Source organism: Blennius ocellaris (assembly GCF_963422515.1).
Source record: "Blennius ocellaris genome assembly, chromosome: 4".
Lineage (NCBI taxonomy): Eukaryota > Metazoa > Chordata > Actinopteri > Blenniiformes > Blenniidae > Blennius > Blennius ocellaris.
In genome coordinates this window covers 29486215-29513112 of record NC_137653.1, presented here as the reverse complement: position 1 = coordinate 29513112, position 26898 = coordinate 29486215, and the positions used below count along the sequence as shown (strand labels likewise).

Below are 26898 nucleotides of genomic sequence, written 5' to 3'. Positions count from 1 at the left end.
AAGATGTATTCGTTTTGTGTGTGTGAGTGTGTGTGTGTGTGCGTGCGTGTGCACAACAACCTGTTCATACATGCATATCAGGCCAAAATATGCCAACATTAAACATTATTCTGGTTTTACTTTTGAACAGTCGATAGGAACATCTAGCGTAATGCTAACATTGCCAACAGTGATCTGCCTTTCTGAACCAGTGAGATTTATTTCTTAGATGTCTGACAAAATACACGCTGAATGAATGACAGATCAGTTGTCTGTAAGTATGACAGAACTTTACAGAACATAACTGTACAGTTTCATCTGCCGTGAAAAAAGCCACGCTTTGGGCTGTTTGGGAAAATGCACACACTGATAGAAAATAAATAAAAAAAACATTTATATAAAAATAATCTCTTACAAAAACATATTCTATCAACCAACATGAAGAGGAGTTTTTATGTCTGGAAGCTTATGCTTGCTCCAAGCAGTTAGCTTAAAGAGTCGATATGGGTGCTTGGTTGAAGAAAAAGAAACATCCTTCCAGACAATGAGCAGCAAATTAGCAGTTAAACGTGAAATAAACTAAAATCAAACAATACTAATATACCCAGCGCACCATCAGTAGTTCAATGTTGTTCTGCAGCTTGTTCAAGGTGATGTTACATATGGAGGCGACATTATGGAGAGAAAAAAAAGGAGGAGGACCTGGACTATGTATGGACTTCAAGGTAAGAAAAGTATGTAAGAAATACCTCTGACCTTGCACAATTAATCCATATCCAACTATATATATATATATATATATATATATATATATATATATATATATGCCACATGTTTAAATTAATATAAATATGAAATATAAACAAAATGTGAAAAAATAGTTCCAACGATAAAATTATAATGTCATATAAGCTGTACTGTTTTTTTTTTTTTAAATAAAGGCAAAATTATGAATAATAATTCTAATGTAAGTGTTTTCATGAAATTTTTTGGAAGACAATTAAACAAACGAAATCCTCCTCCTCATATTTAAAAATGTCCTAATGTGGCCCGAACCTGTGAAATTATTGAAAGTCTGAAAGCTGCAGGGTCCGAAAAGTTTCATCTCCAGTGTTTAAGTCATTTCACAATCAAAAAGATCTGAGAAGATAAATTCTGCTTTGAAGCGTGCTCGATGTGTTTTGATGGAAAAACACACCGAGTTCAAACGTGATGCAGTCAGTGAATTCTTAAAACAATCAGTAGTTTTCTCATCAAATAAATTATTAGTCTATTAAAAAAACACACACACACATAGAGAAATCAGTTTGTCATGCTCTGAAGTTAGAGGCTGAATCCCTCTGAAGTGATGAAGCTGTGTCCAGTGTCGCGGCCGATGTCCATTGGCATCATCACACTGTCATATTGCGACTTCAAAGCCAGGGAAGCTCCTACCTGCTGCAATAAATAGGTCTATTTACAGGTGTACACCTCTGTCCTCTCGCTGCAGGTGTTGCACTTGACGTAGCAGCACCACAGGAACTTGCAGTTGCACTGCCACACGCGGGAGTACTGGTGCGTGTTGTATCCACGGCCGCAGCACATCAGGTCGCAGCTGTTGGGCTGCAGCGCCGTGCGGTTGCACAGTCGGCCCTGCGTGCCCACGCTGCCCGTTCTGGAATCCGCCTCGCAGTAGTTGGGCGAGCGCTCGATGTAGACCAGCTCTGTGTCCATGGGCTTGCGGTAGGAGTCGGGCTTCTTGATCTTCAGGAAGGTGGGGCGCTTGTTGCGGCTGGCACGCACCGGCTCCACGTGCACGGCCTGGGTGTACTTGTCCTTCAGCATGAAGCCCAGCTGGCGGAACTTGGGCAGCGTCGTCCAGCAGGTCTTGGTGGTGCAGGAGCCGGAGACGCCGTGGCACTTACACTCTAGACGCATTCCCTTCTCTAGGACCTGCGGGGCGAAGAGGCAAGAGTCTCAAATCAACACCTCTGATGATACACAACTACACTCTGAATCTACTCTTGTATGAAAAATAGAACAGGCACTCGGTTCCTTCGCCAACACCACATTTGTTTCTGGAACTGAGCTAGCATCCTAGCATGTTAGCCAGTAGCTCATATTGATGCTAACGAGCCTGTCAGGCAGCAACATCACTGTGTGAAACACTGAGCAGGGAGCAGCTCCATGGCAACAGATGCTGATCTCCTTTGAACTCCTCCATGAAGTACCTATCCTATCCGCTTTGTATGGGACTGGTTTTTTTCCACAGTTTTTTGGAATTACACTGAAACAGTTAGCCGTTAACATCCCAAAATCTATTCGATTGGTCCTTCAATGAAAACAAATCATCCCTGGAAATTTCATGCAATTCAGGTTAATAGTTCTTGTGAAAAGTTAATAAAATACATACATATTACAATACAAACCAATGAATAAATACAGGCAGACAAAAACATAACCTTCCTTCACAACTTTCATGGCAAAGGTAATAATACACGACATGTTTTCATGTTTAGTAAATCCTGAATGTTTCACACATTCTTCTTCTCAATCTTGTTACCACTATGTCGTGCAAAAACTAAACTAAGCTAATAAAACAAGATAAACTACACTCAAGACATGAGGAAATTTGTGTTTGGTAGATTATTCCTGTATCCTGTCAATAACAAATTTATACCATTTCCTTGTGAAATGGTTTTAAAAGGACCATGGATGTGTGGGATGAGCAGCAGAGCTGAGTAATTTACCATTAAAAGTAATGTATATAAAGTGATCTCGCTTTATGAGGTAAACCTGCTCACCCACTCCCTAAAGCTAAAGGTGATCAGTTCATCAAATTGCAGTATTTTATCATGAATGCAAAGTGAACATGAGGATGATGAAGAAATGTGAACCCACTGTTGTTGGTCAACAGACATGAACACCTATCTCCAGGTTTCACTGAGAAGGGAGAGAACCAGAGTAGATTGAAAGAGGTCAGAGGAGAATGGACAGACTGAGAGAAGGACTACAGGAAGTCAAAGGACCTCTGGTTCCATCCTGCAGTGAGCAGAAAGAACATCTGGGAGCTTCTCCAACAGCTGATGAAGACCACACTGGATCTCCCTGTCGGAAACCGAGGCTACACTTCACACGGGACCACCAGGACTGGACCAGAGGTCTGAGGAGTCTCCACCAGGACTGGACCAGAGAAGGTCTGATGAGTCTCCACCAGGACAGGACCAGAGGTCTGAGGAGTCTCCACCAGGACTGGACCAGAGGTCTGAGGAGTCTCCACCAGGACTGGACCAGAGGTCTGAGGAGTCTCCACCAGGACTGGACCAGATAAGGTCTGAGGAGTCTCCACCAGGACAGGACCAGAGGTCTGAGGAGTCTCCACCAGGACAGGACCAGAGAAGATCTGAGGAGTCTCCACCAGGACTGGACCAGAGGTCTGAGGAGTCTCCACCAGGACAGGACCAGAGAAGGTCTGAGGAGTCTCCACCAGGACTGGACCAGATAAGGTCTGAGGAGTCTCCACCAGGACAGGACCAGAGGTCTGAGGAGTCTCCACCAGGACAGGACCAGAGAAGATCTGAGGAGTCTCCACCAGGACAGGACCAGAGAAGGTCTGAGGAGTCTCCACCAGGACTGGACCAGAGAAGGTCTGAGGAGTCTCCACCAGGACTGGACCAGAGGTCTGAGGAGTCTCCACCAGGACAGGACCAGAGAAGGTCTGAGGAGTCTCCACCAGGACAGGACCAGAGAAGGTCTGAGGAGTCTCCACCAGGACTGGACCAGAGAAGGTCTGAGGAGTCTCCACCAGGACAGGACCAGAGAAGGTCTGAGGAGTCTCCAGCAGGACTGGACCAGAGGTCTGAGGAGTCTCCACCAGGACAGGACCAGAGAAGGTCTGAGGAGTCTCCAGCAGGACTGGACCAGAGGTCTGAGGAGTCTCCACCAGGACAGGACCAGAGAAGGTCTGAGAAGTCTCCACCAGGACAGGACCAGAGAAGGTCTGAGGAGTCTCCAGCAGGACTGGACCAGAGAAGGTCTGAGGAGTCTCCACCAGGACTGGACCAGAGAAGGTCTGAGGAGTCTCCACCAGGACAGGACCAGAGAAGGTCTGAGGAGTCTCCACCAGGACAGGACCAGAGAAGGTCTGAGGAGTCTCCACCAGGACAGGACCAGAGAAGGTCTGAGGAGTCTCCACCAGGACAGGACCAGAGAAGGTCTGAGGAGTCTCCACCAGGACAGGACCAGAGGTCTGAGGAGTCTCCACCAGGACAGGACCAGAGAAGGTCTGAGGAGTCTCCAGCAGGACAGGACCAGAGAAGGTCTGAGGAGTCTCCACCAGGACTGGACCAGAGGTCTGAGGAGTCTCCACCAGGACAGGACCAGAGAAGGTCTGAGGAGTCTCCACCAGGACAGGACCAGAGAAGGTCTGAGGAGTCTCCACCAGGACAGGACCAGAGAAGGTCTGAGGAGTCTCCACCAGGACTGGACCAGAGAAGGTCTGAGGAGTCTCCACCAGGACAGGACCAGAGAAGGTCTGAGGAGTCTCCAGCAGGACTGGACCAGAGGTCTGAGGAGTCTCCACCAGGACAGGACCAGAGAAGGTCTGAGGAGTCTCCAGCAGGACTGGACCAGAGGTCTGAGGAGTCTCCACCAGGACAGGACCAGAGAAGGTCTGAGAAGTCTCCACCAGGACAGGACCAGAGAAGGTCTGAGGAGTCTCCAGCAGGACTGGACCAGAGAAGGTCTGAGGAGTCTCCACCAGGACTGGACCAGAGAAGGTCTGAGGAGTCTCCACCAGGACAGGACCAGAGAAGGTCTGAGGAGTCTCCACCAGGACAGGACCAGAGAAGGTCTGAGGAGTCTCCACCAGGACAGGACCAGAGAAGGTCTGAGGAGTCTCCACCAGGACAGGACCAGAGAAGGTCTGAGGAGTCTCCACCAGGACAGGACCAGAGGTCTGAGGAGTCTCCAGCAGGACAGGACCAGAGAAGGTCTGAGGAGTCTCCACCAGGACTGGACCAGAGGTCTGAGGAGTCTCCACCAGGACAGGACCAGAGAAGGTCTGAGGAGTCTCCACCAGGACAGGACCAGAGAAGGTCTGAGGAGTCTCCACCAGGACAGGACCAGAGAAGGTCTGAGGAGTCTCCAGCAGGACAGGACCAGAGAAGGTCTGAGGAGTCTCCAGCAGGACAGGACCAGAGAAGGTCTGAGGAGTCTCCACCAGGACTGGACCAGAGAAGGTCTGAGGAGTCTCCAGCAGGACTGGACCAGAGAAGGAAGGAGTCTTCATTTCTGCTTCCATGTTCAGAAGCTGGTGGAAACACCATGAACGCTTATATTCATCCTGCCTTGTATCAACAGCAGCTCTGGATGAGATTTTATTGTTAGTGTGAACAGCAGGTTTAAACTCCACAGTCTACATGAGGATGTCTATCTCTTTAAGCCAAAGTGATCAAACCATCTAAAATGCATTTCTCAAACATGACGGCGAGGTCTCTGGACTCTACAGACCTCCACAGTCACAGATCGAGATCCTACAGAGCTCCTTTGAGAGATGAAGGAATGAGATATTCACATCATCGATGTTCACCCCACAAATCTGCAGTAACTGCAAAGTTCATGTGTCAACATGGACCAAGATCTCTGAGGAACTTTTCCAGAACCTTTCTATGTATGACCCCAAGAAATACGACTGTATTAAACTGTAACTCAATATTTAGTACTTGAAATCACTGATTTTCCAAACATTTTCTAAATGCTCAGATGAAGATCAAAGCAGTTTGTTCCAAACTAAAAGGGAAGATCTACTTTAGTCCCAAGAAAAAAGAGGTCAAACTGAATGCCCTCAAGACAGTCGTTCAAACCTCAACCAGGGACTTTGCACTGCAGACAACTTGATTTCTTTGACAAATTTTGTAAGATGGTACATTCATGTTTACTCTGGATTCTCCTGAAGAAGAAGAAATGCTTTTTTTCAGGAATTTATTTGTGGCTGTCTCTCTATAATGAGCGGCTGGGGAAGCTCCCCTAAATACTCAGTCAAACATATTGCATGAATAGTTCAACAGGTTGAGACAAAGGTTTTCTGACATTCCAGATGAATGAAGCATTCCTGAGCCCTCGGAGCTCCTACAGTATGTCACCCTATGGCTACTGGCTACGTTGTGCCATGCTTTAAAAGGAGGGGATGAGCTGCAAAACACATTCGTGGAACAACTTACACAGTCTACCTGCAGGCCTGGAAAAGACTGGAAGACTTCAGTCCACTCTACAGTGAGTGAAAGGCATTAATTGGCTTCTGGCTGTGAGAATATGTTCCACACCTATGACCTGAGGCTTCCTCTGTTACCGGTGTCTGAATGCAGGAAGGAAAATGAGAAATTTAAAAAACAAACGAGACCAGAAATCTACAACCTTTATGGCAGGGCAACAATTCATCAAATCAGAGCAAGTTTACTCCAAGATTCTTCAGGAAAATACTTAATTTGTGGTGTTTTATTGACGGGAGGCACACAAGCAAGATGCAGAACAAAAGACCTTGACGAGATGAATAGTTAGTATTTCAGTCATTCACATGTCAGCTTATTATTGTTTTATATTTTTTCACTGATTCATCCAAAAACCACCTGAAATCTTCAGCGACACAAGCTAGGGGAGATTTCATTAAATGAAATAAACCAACAAAACACTCAATACTTGTGAGAGAAATTTGGATGGTAAACTTTCCTGAAGATATTCTGAGAACCTGGTGTCAGACATCTGTATTCCACACTAGATGAAGCGGTAAACGGTGACAGTAAACTTTATCAGTCATATCTAAGGCTGCGCTCACACTTGCTCTGTGGTTCCAAAGCAGAAAAACTATTGAAGATGATCTGCAAATTTTATCGACAAAAAATGTCCAATCAGGTTGCAATATGAACATATTGCTATAGAGCTTTAGGTTTAATCATACTATGAGGAAAGGACACTCATTTCAGTTCAGAGGTCCAACAAGCCCAAAAGGACCAGACCAATAAATTAGGAGATTAATCAATAAGATTCAGATTCAGAAAACCTTATTGATCCCTCAAGGGCAATTAATTTGCAGCAGCCACAAACAGATCACAACACTCACTGTGTGTCACTTCCAACAGTAGTAGACAATAGTAGACAATAAAAAAAGGACACATTTCAAAATAGGTCTGTGTCACTTAATAAACTTCAGAATTCAGCAGTTCAGTGACAGAGGGGACAAAAGAGTTGGAGAAACGATTTGTGTTGCGAAAAGGTACATAAAAACAGCGTCCAGAAGGCACGAGCAAAAACTCTGAGGACCGAGCATGTAGAGGCTGACCCGAGATACATTTAGCCTTCTTTAGCGCTGCTCCTCCCATAGAGACTGTCGGTCTCTTTGTTTAACTCCAATGTTTTGCAGTTTGTTTTTCTCTTTCACAGACAAACCCTTGAACCAGCAAACAAATGAAAAAGTTAAATGGCTCTCTATGAAACAGCAGTAAAGGTTGCAGAGAATCCTTTTATTTACATTAAAAGAGTTCAGTTTCCTTAAAAGTTAGATCCTCTGCTGACCGCGTTTAAAAATGGAGTCTGTGTTTGCGTTAAACTGCAACTTGTTGTCAATCCAAGAACTGAGATATTTGTACTTCAACCACTTCACCGTGAAGGACACTGCTGCCCAGAGAGGGCGCTGTGGAGCATCTAATGTCTTTTTTTGGGACATTTAAATCCAGATAGTTACTGTCGCACCATTGGACAAACTCTGTCAATGCAGGGCCATGGTTCATTTCAGATCCTGAAAGTAAAGACACCAGGACTGTGTCATCTGAAAACTTCACCAAGAAGCTGTTCTTCTGAGTGACCCGGCAACTGTCCGTGTACAGAATGAACAGCAGGGGGGACAGAACACACCCCTGAGGGGATCCTGTGTTAGAGATGGACGCTGTGATTTATTAATTAATCTGTGAACAGATACCACGATTTCCGGACTAGAAGCTGCTACATTTTTCACACACTTTGAACCCTGTGGCTTAAACAATGACGTGACGGATTTATGGATTTTTGCACAAGTTTGAATTGTATGTTGCTTCAGAAATACAATGGGCTTAACACCATTGAGTTAAGATTTGTCAAAAAAGCTTCAGAAAATGATGTCCAGGGGACAGCCAGACACCAGAGATCTGCTGCACTGAACCACAAAAGATTCACCGTCATGGAGCACAGCTCAGATTACAGTCATTAGACTGTAGATCCCACAGATCCTACAATCAGCACCCTGAAGGATCGTCCATACCCGATTCGATCGGCACGCACAACCCAGAGTAATGGAGAATTGTTCTGTGATGGAGTCATTTCATTACTGTGACTTAGGGCTGGGCAAAAACTAAAAATGATTTTTATTTTGCAACTTAGATTTTTTTCCCCACACAGTTTTCCAGCATTTTTTGCGTTCCATTGTACCATTCCTTGTGCTGTTACACTTTTGCTTAAACCTGAGTTAAAGCTTGAATTTATTGAATGACTGAGCATTATTTACTTTTTATTTTGGGATTTTTTTATATGCATTCTCTGAGGAGAATCGTCGCAATAAAGTTGCACTTTTGACAATATATCTGATGTCTGCAGTCATTTTTAAGTGCATTGAGAAAAAAAAAAATAGAAAATCGAATCACGAATTTTTCTTTTAAAAAATCATTTAGAAAATTGTTTAGGTCAAATCGTCCAGCCCAACTGTGACTGTTTGATGGTGGGAATGTTGCCGGCTCCGACATTTTTTCACTCAGGACTGCTGAGGAAAAAAGTACGAATAAAGTTGTTGAAGATTTGTTTTCTCACTTGGAGGTTTGAGATATAAAAGTGCTCATTGAACCTCGGCCTCGGTTCGGTTTGATCCATCATTTCATATTTTGGGGCAACAACATTTTTTCAGTACAATTGGTACAGAGCTGCTGTTTTCCTGTTTACAACACAAAGATTGACGGGAAATGGCATTGTTTGTGTCTTCATGTTTCGGCACTCGGGATGAGAATTGATAAGGCTTTTGCAATTCCGATACCATTTTCAATTCTGCTTAACGATTTGGTTCTTTATAGATTCTCTTATCGATTCTCATTTGTAAAGGAAACCTGTAGTATTACCAGTAGAGGACATCACTCTGAAACAAATCGAAAATGCGGCTGTGTGCAAATGTTTGTGAATATTGGTCGTCTATCTTCCTTTTGATGAAATATCCACGTTGCAAGTGTTGCAAGTTGCCCTGTTGTCATCCTTTCTCCTGAAATGGAACCAAACTTCCTGAACCAGTTTCCTGCTGGCTTCCCTGGAATCGATAAGGGAATTGTTTACAGAATTTGCAAAATATTCCAAGAAATTGAACCACGAGAAACCGGTTTTCGATTCCCATCTGAGTGTCATGTTTTGATAATTATCACATCAGACACAGAAACACTGAAAATCTTGCAGTTTGCGTGTCGTCTTTCAGACAACTTCCATTTCCGGCTCGTTTGAATCGGCTCACAATGTAAGGGATGTTTTTCCTCCTCCTCTTGATCACCAAGCAGAAAAAAACTATTGCTGTTCATTCCTTTGATTGCCAATCAGCTGAATCGCAATTCAGAAACCTGCATTCATACGTCAAACGTTTCAACTGAATCATACCTTAAAGAGACTAACAAGAGCGACTGAGATCTAGACTGAAGGTGAAGCCAGTACATCATCTGAACCAATACGTAAAAAGGTCCTGAGCTGCTTCTACAGGAAGGCTGCGCCCAGCAGGTTTGTTCTGTAATATGTTTATGATCTACAAACTGTAAAGTGAGACCAGAGCTACATGAGTTGAGGCTCATGTAGCTCTGGTCTCAGGTCCGGGTTTTAACAGTGTGCGGAAAGACTTTTCCAGGTTTGGATCAGGTGTTGAACATTACGGTGGGCGTTCTTCGCCATGCTTCTGGCTGAATGACATCAGCTTTCACCCTCCTGCCTCCTGGCGGGGCAGGAACCCTCGCTGGCATTCGGAGCCTCACCCTGCTTTTTAATTATTCCGCTCTGATGTGGCCTCAGACTTTCTGGAGTCTCGCGGGGTAATTGTGGAAAGCCTTGGTTGCATACGGCTTAGCTTGGTCATGCCATCCCCCCCCCCCCCCCCCCCCAAACACAGGCAAGCATTTAATTCAGCAAGCTGAAGATTCCACGAAGCTGCCACTGTTTGTCTAACAGAACTCCCCAAAAGCCTCCCATCTTCTTCTCCTCAAGCGACTCGCACACAAAAAAAACAGACATCATCTCCAATTAAACATGAAAGTATGAAAGTTCTGCTACAACAATTACAGAAGTATCGCTTATTAAAAGATTCATGCACAGACTGAAACCACAGTGACTCTTTCCACTCCAAAATTTGACTCACAGTCGGTCAAAAACAACATTTTAGGAACATTTCTCTGATGGAAAGCTGCACAGGAGTTATGTTTTTCACTGAATGAAACACATGTTAAGCTGGGATTTCTACCTTTTAAACACAAGGTTCCATTACAATATGATGTGATGTGCAGGAACTCCAACAGGAATTAACGGTTAGATTGCGCAATAATGTGCCCAAACGACTGCCTCTGCTCGCAAATGGATGCAATTAAAATCTGTAAAGAAATATTTAGAGCTTTCTTTTGGAATAAACATTAAAAAACATAAGAACACAATTTTGTCAAGTCCTGTCAAACAACTGTTATCCAAGTTTTCTCTGCATTTTATTTTGGAGGACTTCAGGTGGGCTGCACGGTGGTTTAGTGGTTAGCTCTTTTACATTCAAGCCAAAAAGAATATAAGGTTTGATTCCAGTCCTGGGCTTCTCTTTGTGGGATTTGCATGATCTCCCTGAGGACAGGTGAGATTTTCCCACAAATCAACATGTTTATTCGGTTACTTAGTGAGTTGAAGTAGTTTGTGTGCGATAGTGTGTCAGGTTGTTAACTCTGAATGTGAATAAAGCCACCACATAGCGTCAGAAAGTAAACGTTAGCAGTGCTAAGTTGATTTATTTTCTACATTGAAAAAAATTAAGCGTTGTTCATGTGAACTTTGACCTCTTCACCTCTAACATGGAGAAAGAAACAGGAAAACAACTCAGTTGTAAAACACAACACATATACAACGCCAGGTGGAGTTGCTAATGCTAGTTAGCATCAGCTCTGCTCTGACTGCATAATGTCTGCATTTAACTTCAATCCAATTGAAGAAATACTGACAGTGAGTCATGTACAAGCATGCTTCTTGGTGTTTACTTTGATATACCGATCTATCAGATAGTATTTAGAGGCTTTTGTGGTTTCAAATGGGGTTTATGTTCATCTTCAGGGAAATTACCTCTCAGCATTTAACCCATCCTGCCCAAGGTTACGTTTAACAATGCCTGCTGGGAGCAAGATGCTGCTACGGTGATGTTGGTAACTTGACAGCTGTGAGGAATCTCTTACAGCCATCTCTGCCTGGTAATGATTAAAGGTGACCATCAAAACATAGTGTTGGAAAACAGTGTAGGAATCCAACACATCTGTGTTCATTTCTTCTAGAGAGACAAACATCAAAGCATCAAAACAATTGAAATTCAGCAGGTATGCTTTAAAGAAAAGGCAGAATAATCACAGTAGACCCGGTACAGGGAGAACATCTAGACTCCACACAGAAGGGAACCATTCTGCTGGAACAAAGTGTTCACAAATGTGTTTCATTAAGTCGTCTTCATTTTTGGTTGGGCTTTTCACTCCTGCAGCTCAGACAGCAGATGTATCTGTTAGCAGTAACTATGGATCCATACTGCACCTGTGTAACCAATGAGAACTGGAACAACAACTAGTTCTTGTTTACGCAAGTGTGGACATGTGAACCATTTGTCCGGTTGTTACAAACGAACTGCGTCAATAGGAGAGGACTGGATGGACGTACGGACAATCCAGCATCTGAAGCCATAAATGGACAATAGAAACTAAAGTGTAATTCATACTCCATAAGAACCAGACGAAACTCCGGCAGTGACGTATGCTGCTGAACAAAATTACGTCTTTTCCTTCGGCAAGCTCCTTCTGGCCGAACACATTAGTTTTGGCAGTGCCAGCTGTCCTGGCCCAACTGTGTAGGTCAGGGTTGGCCAACCCTGGTCCTCGAGAGCCGCAGTCCTGCAGGTTTTAGATGTTTCCCTGCTCAAACACACCTGTTATCATGATGAGGCTCTGCAGAAAGCTTGACAAGGAGCCACTAATTGCTGTATTGATGTGAGGAGACGTCTAAAACGTGCAGGACTGCGGCTCTCGAGGACCAGGGTTGGCCCCCCCTGGTGTAGGTGCTGCACTGCAGAAACTTCGGCAGTGACGTGTGCTGCACATGCGTATTCCAGCTCGCTAATCAGTCCTATTTTAATCATATTTAGCTTCTAACATCGCTACTGTCTGAGCGCCGCAGCTCAATAAAATGCCGTGATGCACCTGAATGCATCACTCAAAGATGTCAGCTCCTGCAGTTAAAACCGGACAAGCGCTGATACAAAAACTCTCTTTTATTACTGAAACAGTTCAGACAAAATGCATTTCTGACAGCACAGGAGGAGAGAAATAAACTGTGCAGTTGAAAAGTGAAAACGCCGCTTCACAGACGCGTGACTGCTGTGAGGGGGCGTGGCCTTTGGCGTGGCGTCTTGGATTTTCTTCATTTCCTCCGCTAGTATCTTAATAACAATTCTTCTTCCTCCTCAGCTTTCGACATATCTTTCTTCATCCTCTTCCTCTCTCATTAAGTCGAAAATGACTCTCTCCGCCATTGTCGCACCCGATCGCTGTCTCATCCAAATGTTTGACTCGTCAAGATGGGTACATGCTGCAAGGGCTGTGGCCTGTGAGTTCGGCAGCGTCTTGTGGAGTATGAACAGCCCTGCCGAACAAAAAATTTTTTCGACAGCTTGTTGACGTCACTGCCGAACTTTCGTCTTATTCTTATGGTTTCAAAAAGGGAGTCTGCAGGGGCCTTAACAAGGAGTTACTGATTATTAGTTAGTCCTTTAAAAAGTAACTTAGTTACTTCACTGATTACTTGTTTGAAAAAGTAACTAAGTTACATTACAAGTGACTTTTTAGCTACTTTCAGCAGCTGCCGACAGCACCCCCCATTGTCTGAACATAAAAATTACAACCAGTTTTGCTAAAACCTCTGCTGATCACTGCCTCCTGCACTTGCTGAGACATATTTAACCTTTGACCTTCATTCTTTGTTGTATTTATATCTATTATTATCACATTTGTACTATTACTGCTATTTATTTACCTAAAGATGTAGTTGTAGCCTGTTGCTGCACTCGTTATTTATTTATTTGCACTGCCTGCTCTATGTGACTTTAACTGCTCTCTCCCATAAACAAATAAAGTCTTTCATTGATTGATTGATTGATTTAAAAAATGGGTGGGGGTTTATTGCAATGTAAAGGTTTATTGATGATGATGATTGTTGGTTCCAATTCTTTTTTGTTACCTGAACGCACCGCGAGAGCGAGTTGGCCTGTGACTGGCTGAGGGTGGAGAAGGGGGCGGGTCAGGTGAGCGTGAAGTGTCTGCATGCATGTGCCATCTGTCTGGTTCTGTTTGGAGGAGAAGGAAGCAGGGGCCCGATTCAGTTTAATAAAGCGGCTTTGCAGACAAGAAACGTGTCCTGCTGGACGTTACAACAGTAACGCACAGTGACTCGGACAAGTAAGTTTAATCTGATTACTGGTTTGGAAATAAAAACGCGTTAGATTACTCATTACTGAAAAAAAAGTAGTCATATGAGAGTAACATGTAACGAATTAACGCTTTACTGGCATCACTGCTGGTGAATTCAACTCAAAGTAGTGGCCTCAATCACCAACTCACGGCTAAAGCTGGATGACTGATTGTTCGAACACGGTCCTACAGTTTCACTGGGCTTCACATTCCAAGTGTCTCTGTGCTCCAACACACCTGAATCTGCATCGGCGGAACACAGTGGTTCTAAAATATGATTGCTGTTGGTGCAAAGGCAGAAAAACAGCAGTGATTTCTCATCTCGCTTTATTTATTTGTGTTGTTCCGACTTCTCTCCTAAACAAAGAGCCAATATAAAGATGTGGCTTCCTGCTTCTCCACCAATGTTTTTCCTTGTGGGGTCATTTTGAGGTTATTCCAGCAGTTTCTATTGATCCATCCTTTAGTTTGCTGGTAAACAACATCAGTCTGTCTAATGCCCTGCGAGATGGTCGTGATACACCGAGTTTGCTGTCACACCACCATCACGTCTGGATTTAATGCCTGTGAACATCTTCGATGACACTGATGGCACTCAGCCTCCTGCAGCACCTATTTATCACAAACATGTGCTCACATTGTGTTGTTATGCAGATATCTTCAGCCAAATCCAAATTCATGAAGTCACAGATCATCAAACAGAAAGAAAAAAGTTGAAATACAAGCACCTAAAGTATCAGATCCCATCACTTCTGAGGAGGTCTATTTGGACGGTGCAATGAAGCTTAATCAAATTAATCAAATGATTCCCAGCTGGTTTAGGTAATTATATCTAAAGATTTTAAAACTAGAAGTGCTTTTGGGAGTGTATACTAACCTTACAGTAACTAACAGTTACTGTTCGTCTTGTTCTTTTATTGTTGTTGTTTTTGGGCTGCTTAACGCTTGACTTTCCCTCTTTATTAATAAATTATCCATCCGTCCGTATGTCCGTCCGTCTGTCCGTTCATCAAGCTTTGGATTAAAAGCAGCTAGAGTCTACCAGACTAGCAGTGTGTAGGAGCAGTGTACACTTCACAATCCTTCACAGGATCAATACAGAGACACACAATTCAACATTAACCCAACAAGGATGTGTCTGGATTGAAGCTGGAGAAAAATCCCATACAGGCACTTGGAAAACAAGCAAACTCCACAGAGAAAGACCATGGAAACAAGATAACAAGGTAAAGAAGATGGATGGATGGACGAATTGTCACAATATCAACACGAGTCAAAACCATATTTCAAGAGGCAGACTGAACTCTGATAAATTGTGTTTTCTGCAAATTCAAATGATTGAATTTCAAACATGAAAAGTGTTCTGAATTGAGATTAAATCACAAACATTCAGCAATAATACAATTTCAAAGATAAAAACAATGGACAGCATTAATTAGTTCTACTTGGTGGCAACAGGGTCAAATTCTGAAGAACAAACTCAAGGAAAAATGACCAAAACACCAAAGTCAACAAACAGCTCTGCATCAAACACTGCTGGTGAAAACTACAGATGCACATGAAAAACTGGGTCCGGTCACAGCTGGTGAACTTCAGGTGGGGAGAAAGAGCACTGGCATTTAGAAGACCCTGTCTCAAAGCAACTTCATTTGTGTAAGTGTTTGCATTCATCATAAATAGTATTTCAATACTCAACCACCTGATAACAGATATCACTGTTTTCATTTGTGCCTGTTTATTACATGATTGACCCCCACTATGGCACCACCATTTCAATCGTTCGTACAGAATTATGAAAGTCACTCAAGCTGTGAAGCGATGAAAAAAAAAAAAGCACTATTCCTGAAACTACTAGGACTCGACGTATCTTTACCACACGTAACACAGCAGGTGCCAAGAAGAGCAAGAAAACATCAACGATTCTTTAAAACTAATTTCAATCTGTCGCAACCACAATGAATAAAGTCCATCACGTCGCCCCTTTAAAGTCGTTTAATCCTGAAAGACATCAAAATACTGGTCCTCTGGCTCAGAAAAGCCACAGTTGATCATAGAAACAGGACTGTCCCTCAAGGATCAAATGATAAATGGACTTGATTTATAGAGCACTTTTCCACCACTTCAGTGTTACCAAAGGTTTTTACACTGTTAATTACATTCACCCATTCACACACACAAACACACCATAGAGACGGCTGCCATCCAAGGCGCTCAGTCCATCTGCTGGGCACCATTTAGGGTGCCGTGTCTTGCTCAAGGACACTTCAACATGAGGACAATTGAACCTGCAATCCTCCAGTTGAGAGACGACCACTCTCCCAACTCATCCACAACTGCAAGCAGGTGATTCTTTCAGTACATCCCCCTGTCCATCACTCGTAGGTTGGACACGAGGTCTTGGTAGCTGCAGGGATGTTCCACTTAAAGGTCCCACATTATACCATTTTTCAACAATTTCACATCTGCGTCAGAGATCCAACCGCATTGCATTCAAAGTGTATTTCCTCAAATCCATCATTGGTCCTGAATTTCATACAGTCTAGAAGTCCCTCTGGTGTATCTATTGAGAACAGGCTGTTTATGTGTCTGTACCTTTATATGCTAATGAGCTGCATCTGTCCACGCCTACTCCATGTCTGTCTGTGTTCCGGTAGCATTTGCCAGAAGAAAAAAATGGGGCACGCTAATAATTTTAGAGGGCAGAGCTCATCTACCTGTGGGAGGCTGAAAGTGGATACCCATGACGAGAATCTCTAAAAAGTCGAGCAAAGCAAGTGAGGGAGACGACAGACTTTCTTCACTTCCTCATACACAGGCTGTGGGACACACATTTCTGTTACAAACCATTTAGAAAGTCACTTCTGCATAATATGGGACCGTCAGTTAGTGTCATGTTTACCGTTGATTAAAATGTTGCTTAATATGTTGTTGAGGTATTACACTGCAAACGTCACAGTAATCTCATCTGGTTATTCTTGTAGCGGTTTCACAAGTGGACAACGCTCATAAAAAGTATAAAAGAGTCTCAACAAGACAATACTTAACAGGAATCCCTCAATCACACACACCAGAAAAGACCAGCCAAAGTGAAATGGGGCTTCTGTTTTCTTTCATATGCTGGATGTATCTGATAAAACCAGAAATGAACTGACCTGTATTGAGTTTGACCTGGTGGCCTTCATCTTAACATCTGTCAGATGTCAAACCTAAGTTCAATTGTACCAAACTTGCAGAACATACCCGGCGTCCCACTTCGTTGTTGTGCAGGTTCATGAGCGTCCTGGCGTTCTGCTTAATCTCCCGTGCATCCACGAACACCTTGGAGAAACCCAGGCCATAGTGGAGGTCCGCAGAACAGCCCCCCCACTTCCAGCCCTTCTCCTGGTTGTAGAAGCCCTGCTTCTCTTTGTCGCACCCGCAGCCACTCAGGCTGCCCTGCGTGCATGCAGCGGTGACTGCATGGGCCACCCCGGCAGCGATGATGGCGTACGTGAAGGCCGCCTCCTTACTGCCTTTAGCAAAAAGAAAAAAAGGAAAAAATTATTTTTTTAGTCATCATAGAAAACAAGATTCACTATTTCAGGCACTGTCAGGCCTCCTCACATGCCTGGCATAGCTGGCTCAAAGCGTATCATGAAATGCACGAGCTGAGCCAAACACAAATCATCAATCAGGCCTGTTTAAGCAGATAAAGCCGAGGAGGGAGCTCCGAATGAGACGGAACAGTCTGCAGGAGTAGAGCAACCGTGCTTTCATTGTGTTGTGATCAGGCTTGGTATCAAGTTCAGTTTTCACACACAAATCAGCCCCTTTTACACAGATGGTAAACATGTATTTTTGAGATGATTTGTAAGTAGATAAAAGAGTGTTTAAGCACCAGATTTGGCTGAAGTCCCGCTGGGATCCACCCTGCTGAGGTGGATCTGAGCGGCACGCACTGCCTCCCTTCACGGATGCTTTTCCACTCCATAAATCTGAGTGCTTCAGCTTCGACTGCTGCGTTTTCTAATTAAAACGGAGATAACGCTCGCTGGAGCACATGTGGCAACAGTCCAGAACTTTTCAATAAACTCGTCATGTTCAACAATCAAACTGTCGCACAGGCTTCACAGACTTTTAAGGTCGCAGCTCTCCTTTGTACATGACCGTTGTTGATCTTGAGCCAAGACACAGAGACTCGCTTGAATTCAGTACAGGACAAAGTCAAACTGCATCCAGAATAAAATCCGCTCTCTCTCCTTCAGGACCAGCTGCAGGGCGAAGACAGTATGTCACTAACCTGAACAAACAACGTCAACGTGGGCAAGTTTGCGAGTTAGCCAAATTGATGGAAAATGAGCTTTGGCTATGTTGACTTCTTGGAGATATTGGAGGTAGAACAATGTACAGGAGCTATCTATTCTGTCCGTATACTCAGTATCAAGTCAGACTCGTTCAAGGTGTTGGACTCCTTATGGACAGGGTGTGGAGGCCGCCAGTGCATCGTGCTGGGGGGTCGAGAAGTTTGTCCCTCGGTTTTTTTGTAGATTTATGGAACAAATCCCGTGTATTCTTAATAGTGAAGACAGTTTCTGTTCTATACACATGAGGAGAAGAAAGAAGAGTGTTCATGAAGGAACTTTACTTCTGTGTACATTTGGTAATGATGTGCACGACCACAGGTAAAAGACTGTTAATGTTCAGAGTGATCAGCAATCTGTGCAGAGTGACGTCTGATGCAAGTGATGCAAGGACGGAAGTAAAACATACAATTGTTGCTTCACTTACAATATTCATGGCTTTAAGCGATAATACTGTTACACTGTGATGTATTCAGCTAAATTATGTACAGTCAGATGGCAGCAAGCTCACAGATTGAAGCATTCGCATTTTTCCTCCAGGTATGAAGAGTCATTTGGCTCCAGCACGGTGCTGTTTTAATATGTACAAAAAAAGTTAAGTTGTTTGTTTTAAAATCACAGGTGGGGGAATAATGTCCACAATGTGAGATTAAAATGAACAACGTAAAGCAATAGATAACAAAATAGAGATATAATCTTTTAAACTAAATATCTTTTATAAATAGAGAAGGACAACTATTTAGATATATCATGAAATATATAGCTTATTTTCATGCTCAAAAAGAGCAAAATATTCATAATGAAAGCGTGGATCATAATGTTTTTTATTAAAACATTTATTCTGCTGGTGTGGCACCACTTATTATTCTAATGTTTGAACACGTTCAGGTCTTAATACATTTTCAGTGTTTTTTACATTTTCAATTTCAATAATATTGACATTACTGTAAATACGAAACTAACATCTGTTTGAAATTAGATTACAAATTCATTCACAAGATAGTTTGTTTTGAAGGACTCAAACATAATAACGTGCATATTTTGGAGTACTTTCAAAAGCAACTCTACTTTTTAATCAGAATGATCCAGAAGGCTTCTTAAAAACTGAAGCCATGTTAAGAAAACTTGAATTTCCAATGAGCTACAGCACAAACAAGCAGTTTGAGGCTTTCAGTTGGATGTGCAGGGTCCAAACAGAAGCCACAATATCTCACTGAAGTGCTTGTTAGACGATTGTGTTTCATTTGACGTGCGGTTCTACTCAGAAGTCTGCAGCCAGCAGGTTAGCGCAACACTGGTTAGCTGTGGAGGAGACTCAGCCCTGATGCCAAATTCCTGTCCAGCGTCTGAGCCAGCGTTTACAGCCTCCACCCGTTATCGGTGCTCCAGCCGGCTGAGGCTGAACAAAGGAGCGAGGGTCCAGATCTTCTGCTACGACCTGGTCAAACCCCTAAATCCTCCATGTCTTCCTCCAAGCTGCTGAAGGTCAATGCATGAAGACAGGAGGAAGGAAGCTGGACATGATGGAGGAGGGAGAGGAGAGGCTGAGAGGAGGAAGAGAGGGTGAGAGGAAGAGAATGAGGGGAGGAGAAGGAAGATAAAGAGAGGGGGAAGAGAATGAAGAGGTGGAAGAGGAGGAGAGGGTGAGGGAGAGGAGAAGGAGGAGAGGAGAGAATAGGATGAGGAAGCGGACAAGAGCGGGAGAGGAGGAGAAAAGGAGAAGGTAAAGAAGGGGGAGGAGAGGGGGTGAAGAGGAGGAAGGGAAGACAGGGAGAGGAAGAGGAGAGGGGAAAGAAAGAGAAGGAAGTGGATGAGAGGGGGAGAGGAGAAGAGGAGGAGTAGAAGGCAAAGAAGGAGGAGAGGGGGAGAAGAGGAGGAGGAAAGGACAGAGAGAGGAGGTGAAGAAGGAGAGGAGGTTAGGAAGATGAAGAGAAGGAGAAAATGGAGGGGAGATGAGGAATAGAAGGAGAAGAAGGGGCAGAAGAAGAGAAGGTGCAGGTGGAGGGAGAGGAGATGGAAGGAGAAGGAGGGGGGATGAGGATGAGAAGGGGAGGAAGGGGCAGAAGAAGGAAAGGAGCACTGGAAGGAAGAGGCAGGAGACTTCTAAACCCCGAGAGGACAGGCTGCAAGAGTAATGGGAAGGTAATAAAACAGCAGGGGGGAAGGACGGCAACCCTGAGCGCCACAAGCCCAGGTTGGAAAAGCCCTGTCATTGGTCGAACCCGACCCGGACAGCAGAGGTGTCCCAAATTCAACCTGGCTCAAACTGCATCCCAGACTCCAAGCAGGACACACGTCTCTGCATCACCAGGAAGACCAAGAGTGGACCACAACAACCAAACCAAGGTTCCGCTTGCTTGCGAGCAGAGTACACCGTGTTTGGACACGGTGTATCCTGCCCCCCCGCCCCCGCCAACCCACACAGCGCCAAACTTGAAGCTCACTTATAGCGGAGCAAGACCCCACGGAAGTCCAGCCCACAGAAGGTGCTGTACCACACCGCACAACAAAACCGCAAGAGAGCTTTTGTCTGGACAGCGCTGCGAGATTAGCCGGAAGCTAACCTGCAATTGCGTTTCATGTGCCGCTCATTAACCCCGTGCGCGCGAGATCAAGATAAGCTCACCACATAGCCACAATTAGCATCCAAACCGCTAACTTGTGATACATCCCTATTGTCACCGGAGTTTGGATGCATGACTCAACATCCAGTTAAAGTCCGGCGTTAAACAAATGATTCTGCCCCGGTGAGACCGCTTGCTCCGAGCATCCCCCGCACATGCGCGCGACGGACGTCTTTTTTATCTGGTCGCTAAGCAACTGCCGCATCCTCAGAAGGAGCTAGTCGAGCGCCTCTAGTGGCTGCGTGGGTCATCGCAATCTCTCTTTACACCAACCTGGTGGTTACATCGAGTCATTGCGCTCTCTCTCCACACGCCCCCAGTGGTCGTCACGGTCACCGCCCCAAACCAGACGCCTGCCTCCCTCTGGCGTCCGTTCAAGATCATTACACCCACTCACACTGACCCTCCAAGGTCTGCCGCTACCCGGTGGAAACTCGTGGTCATTACATCTCCACTCAGACTCCCCCACATTGTTATATTTACACAGAAATATTAACTTAGTTAAATAACCCTTTTTACAAACGAGACTGATATTTTGGTATTAGCTATTTCCAGTTTAGCTGGTGGTGCCCCAATTTCATTATAATTTGATAAACAACCAATTTATTCAAATTAATAATTAAAATAAATTATTTTTTTTATAATTTATTGACTTTTAAGTAATTACTATAGGAGTTGTTAATGAGTGAATGACAGTTTACTTCCATAAATAATTTAAATCTTTCATAAATTACTTCCAGTGATTTATTACTTTCAGTAATCTACTACTTCCAGTAATTTTAATGCTAATAACCCAGCATAAATCCCAACACTGTTTACCGGCAGCATCACATGAAACAAAACCAGGTCAAGAGGCTCACTCATGTCTCCTTCGTCCAGTTTCACTTTAAAACTCAAACTTGCGCTGGGCGATATGGCCTCAAATCAATATCAGGATATGTTGAACAGTTCACCTTGATAACAATAAATGGATGATAACTAGTCCAGTGCACCCTCTGCACAACAAAACTGTTTGTCCACTAGCTGTAGCAGTTTTATTGATAGTATGACTCCCCTGGACCTATTTATTGCCACTTTAAAGTACTGTAAAACTACTCTGTCTGAAAATAAATGAAGAAAATACAATTCAGTACTTTGAGTCAAGATTTATTGAAGAGCTGATTAGGACAGATTACCGGTACTTGAAATGAGAACGTCAAATCTCTCACGCGGTACACTGTCTTAAAGGGACAGGCTACCTACGCAATCAAAACTAACCTTTCTTTTCTTTTTTTTTTTTAAACACCGAATATATCAACTTGGGCAAAATGACATTGGTAATTTTCACAAATTTTGCTATTGGTGTATTTTCAGCTTATTGCCCAGGCCAAACTCAAAGTCTGAAACAGACGACGAAGTCTGGAACTCCACCAGGAAACTCTGCTCTTATTTCGGTGGTTTCAGCACCCTGTCCAATCACTTCCTGTCTAAATATAAATGATGAGCTTCAAATGCGGACCTCAGCACACGCACACCAAAGAGACTTTGGTTGTGGATGCAGGCTAATGCTAGTGCTACTGAACAGTTCAGTGGAACAGCAACAGAGCTGCTCCACTCCGGACACCAACAAGCTATGGCTAAAGCTAATGCTAATACTAAACATATGTGCACACAGGGAGAGGCAGCAGCTCTGAAACTGTTCACAACGACAAGGACATTAATAGCCAAGTTACTGAAGCTTCAGGAACTCTAATCAGTTACTGAAAAAGTTTTCTTTCTTTGCATCTCACTGCTGGGAGTTTTCATGAGTTTCTCTGAGAACTGGTCAGACAAGGACATGAGGATTTCCGCGACGTGTACTTCAGGACGAACATCGCCTGCAGCCTCCATCCATCCAGTTCCCACCGATCAGACATCTGTCGCAGGTCAAAGGTTGAGCACCTCTGAGGGAACCATCCTCAGATTATTTCTGGACATTTTGTCGTCATTTTCAGCAAATACTGAGCTTATTTCTCAGCAGGCAGCGGGAAAACACTACAGCTTTATATGTTTTTCTTGTTTTCTGTGGCTTAAATACGAAAGCCAATTGTTTGAAATTAACTTAAATGGCAAAACTTCAAAGTAAGATGTAAAATAAACTATGAATATTTGTGCATTTCTGTAAAATATGTCAAATGAAAATTAGATATTTCCTTTATAAGATTGATAAGAAAAAGTAAATGAGACCAAACCTACAAAGTAGTGATCCAATATCAGGAGTAACAAGTAATAACTTTAATTTAATTTAAAAATATGATATTTTTGCCTAAATAAAAGGAGCTAATATTAGATGTTATTTTCAAAATAAGACCTGTAAAAATTTAATATAGGTTGTCAAAATAACAGGTTTAAATAATGCATTTTGCTTCCAAATAAAAGGTGTAAATAATACATATTTGTGTCAAAATAAAAGGTGTATAGTTGTATAGAGATGTAAATAGATGTACACCAGATATAAAATATAGCTACTCTGAATATTAGTTACTGTGAAGTAGTTACTCTCCCCCTCAGATTACAGAGTACAGGGCTGTGCTCTAGCAGGTCAGTCCTGTTTACGGGTCCCCAGTTCAATGCTTGCATACCCATGCTGAAGTAAAGTTACTCTGGAGTAATGTTACTTTGAAGTAGTTACTTCGCCCTTAGAGTACAGAGTACAGCTCTGTGGTCTAGCAGGTCAAGCTTGTTTCTGGGTCTGCAGTTTGATGCTCACATACCCACTCTGAAGTATAGTTACTTTCACATACTTCATTTGAAGTGTAGTTACTTTGAAGTACTGTTGTTTTAATGCAGTTCATTTGAAGTAAAGTTAGTCTGAAGTATAGTTACTTCCCCTCTAAGAAGCTCTGTGGTCTAACTGGCCCGTCGTGTCTCCTGGTCCCCGGTTCGATGCTCACTTACCCACTTTGAGCTCCCGTCCGAAGGCCGTCCTCTCTCCCAGTGCCGAGCAGTTCCAGCGGCCGTGTCGGAACTGGAACTGACACTCATTGATGGCCCTCTGGACGCCCTCCCCGATCACTATGATGGCGTCCGGCCGGCTCTGACAGATGGTCCGCTGACGGGGGGCCAGGCCGGGGATCTTGTTACAGATGATGCTGGCGCCCAACGCGGCCACCGAGGAGAGACCCCTGCAGTGACATCACAGTCTTTAGACTCTAAAACCAGCAAAGCTAAGACCTGCTAGCGCCTGAAAATCAACAACGCACAGACACATGAAATCACACAACTAAAGTATAAATCCACAAAGAGCTGCACAACAATGATAACAGGACAGTACATAAACTCCGAAACACAGAAATCTGATAAACGTGCAACAACTGCCGTCTCAAAGACGACGCATCTCAAAGAAACCCATACGAGCACATTCTGTGTTGGATTATTAATTCCTCATTATTACAGATCTGACTTGGTTAAAGCCAAGAACAAGAACAAAAACATCCTTCAAAGCCTCAGAGACAAGGATTTATTTTAATATGTCAAAAAGATCGCTCAGAAAACCTTTTGTCTTTAAAGCTCCTCCCACTGTCCGCACATCAATCAGGATGTTCAAGATTGGGCAGGTCATTTTCCAAGACATCTGATTGGTCAAGAGGTGGAGCTTTTATACTCACTGTGATCCTATCAAGAACATAACCTGCTCTGCAGCAGGTTAGAGCTTCGGAGTAAATTGTTACAGTGATTTCAGTATGGAAAACCCAGAGTTTATCCTGAAATTACCTCCATAAGAGAAAATCCAGGGTCGTAGTATAGATCTCAGGCCTCTGGTGCAAAAAAACAAACTGATGTGAAACAACAATAAACTGACACAAAAGCAACAACAATCTGATTTGAAACCACAACAAATTGATGTAAAACAAACTGATGTGAAATAACAACAAACTGATAGAAGAAAACAACAAACTGATAAAAAACAACAAACTGTCAACACTAATTGGATGCAATGATGACAAAAAACACTAAATACAAACCCAATTGCTACAAATGGGTGCTAAACGACAACACAGAAACACAACAGTACTTAAATAGATTCAAATAAACAAAGTGTGTAAAGCCCATACACTCACAACCTGACTATAAAAAGATGTAGATTCAACACAAAATCACTACAAATCCACAGGCCCAAAGTCACACTAAATGAAGACAAATACCAAAACAATTTCACATTAAATGATTTTAAAAATGTGTGAAATAGCTACAAAAACACTCAAATGTCTACAGATGGAAGCAAATTTATCAAATCTGAAATAAAACAAATAAAATAACTAAATGTAAAAAGGCAGCAAAACTGCTAGAAAGCAAAGTAAAACAACAAATAATGCAAACTGACGCCATCTATATGACATTCCTACAACTGAGCTCAATAAACTGTTACTAAACAAGTTAAAACAGATGTAAAGTGACCACAATGAAGCTGAATCTTCATACAGAGACACAAAACTAAACTACAACAGGATGTATACTGACAAACACACACAGAGGCAGTCTCTAAACTTTACCAGAAAACAACTAGAAACTGCAACAAAACCACCACAAACAGCTGACAAACAAACAATTAACACATAATTACCATACAAAGTCAGAGAAAATGGTCACAAATCTATATACTGCTGAAAAACTATGGAAAATCACTACAGAGACGCACAAATAGACACAAAATCTGCATAAGGACACAGAGACCAACAAGATACTGCTGCACAACAGCACATACAAATACAAACACACACACAGACAGACACTGGTGAGAGATACTGTAAAGACCCAGAACATTGCAGTAAATCAATTATATTCTGGTATACAATGTCAAACAACAAACCAACATAAAAAGAGGGAAATTATGAGAAACAACAGCAAAGATGCAAATATAGATGCTAAATTAGCACAAAGATACACAGATCAACAATTTATTGCTGCACAATTGCAAAATCTAAATACAAACACACACAAATGACAGAAAATGGATAGCAAAAGATGCAAAGACCCAGACAATTACAATAAATTAATGATAAATTATCAAACTACAAACACACACAAAAAGGTAAAACACCAAGAAGACGTGAAAAGTTACAAACTGGTGTAAGACAGCAAAAAGAAAACTCTCACACAGACATAAAAAAGAAGAAATGGGTTCAGAACAACTGCAAATCTGTGTAAAGTGACTATAGATAAACGAAACAGCAACTAGTCGATGCAAAATGGCCAGAGAAAGATGGGAAAATTGCCTTAAATATATGATAACGTGGGGAGAAATGATGGGGGAAAACCAGGGACACAAATTGATGCAAAATCACAGAAATGAAAAAAAAAAAAAAAAAACCCAGAAAAATCTGGATTTGTTTTTTTTTTTTATGAAGTACCACAACACTACATAACTACTAAAGTGTATCTTATTTAATAAGGGGAGAAAGCATCGAGCCGCGTGTCCAAAGCGGGACTCGAACCCGCGACCTCCTGATCCGCAGACACTAATTTTAACAAACAAAACGCGTGAAGTGGAAAGACCCACAAGTAGTGGATTACTTGGCCCGTTACTGCTCACCCGATCTTCAGGTACACGACCCCCAGGCACAGGAGAAAGTGCAGGATCCAGCGCCGCGTCTTCCTGCTCATGGTGCCCCGAGCCGCCTGCGGTGGTGGCGGTGGTGGTGGTCGTTCCAAGCCGCTGTGGTCTCTGGTCTCCAGCCTCCAGCCTCCAGCGTCCAACCGGTCCGCGGCCCCGCTGCGTCCGTCACCGCGTCCGTGTGCGAGTCCCGCTACCCGGGGAAGAGTCCGCCGGCAGCCGCCCGCCGCGGAGCATGAGAGCTGCTGAGGGCAGGTACACTGCTCCCGACCAGTGTGTGTGTGTGTGTGTGTGTGTGTGTGTGTGTGTGTGTGTGTGTGTGTGTGTGTGTGTGTGTGTGTGTGTGTGTGTGTGTGTGTGTGTGTGTGTGTGTGTGTGATGTACCAACAGGTTGTGCGTGTGCGCTCAGAGGCAGATCCTCCTCTGAACACGCCCTGACACAAAAGGTAGACACACACACACACACACACACACACACACACACACACACACACACACACACACACACACACACACACACACACACACACACACACACACACACACACACACACACACACAGCCTGCAGGTACATTCCCCCGCGCTGCAAATGTTGCGCACACACGCGTGCGCGCGCTAACACACAACGGACAGGTGCACTGCGCTCAAATTCACGCACACATACATACAC

At 43.4% G+C, this 26898-nt stretch overlaps 1 protein-coding gene across 1 annotated transcript; it reads right to left on the bottom strand.

Annotated features, from left to right (window-relative positions):
* Positions 1-1431: 1431 nt before the first annotated feature.
* Positions 1432-26317, bottom strand: wnt7aa (wingless-type MMTV integration site family, member 7Aa; the record flags this gene model as incomplete). The annotated part of the gene is made up of 4 exons (XM_080495478.1): positions 26207-26317; positions 23568-23798; positions 16932-17199; positions 1432-1911 (listed from the first exon to the last, which is right to left on the bottom strand). The coding sequence occupies exons 1-4, from the start codon at positions 26275-26277 to the stop codon at positions 1432-1434; spliced, it is 1050 nt and encodes a 349-aa protein (XP_080351604.1). The 5' UTR covers positions 26278-26317.
* Positions 26318-26898: the final 581 nt, after the last annotated feature.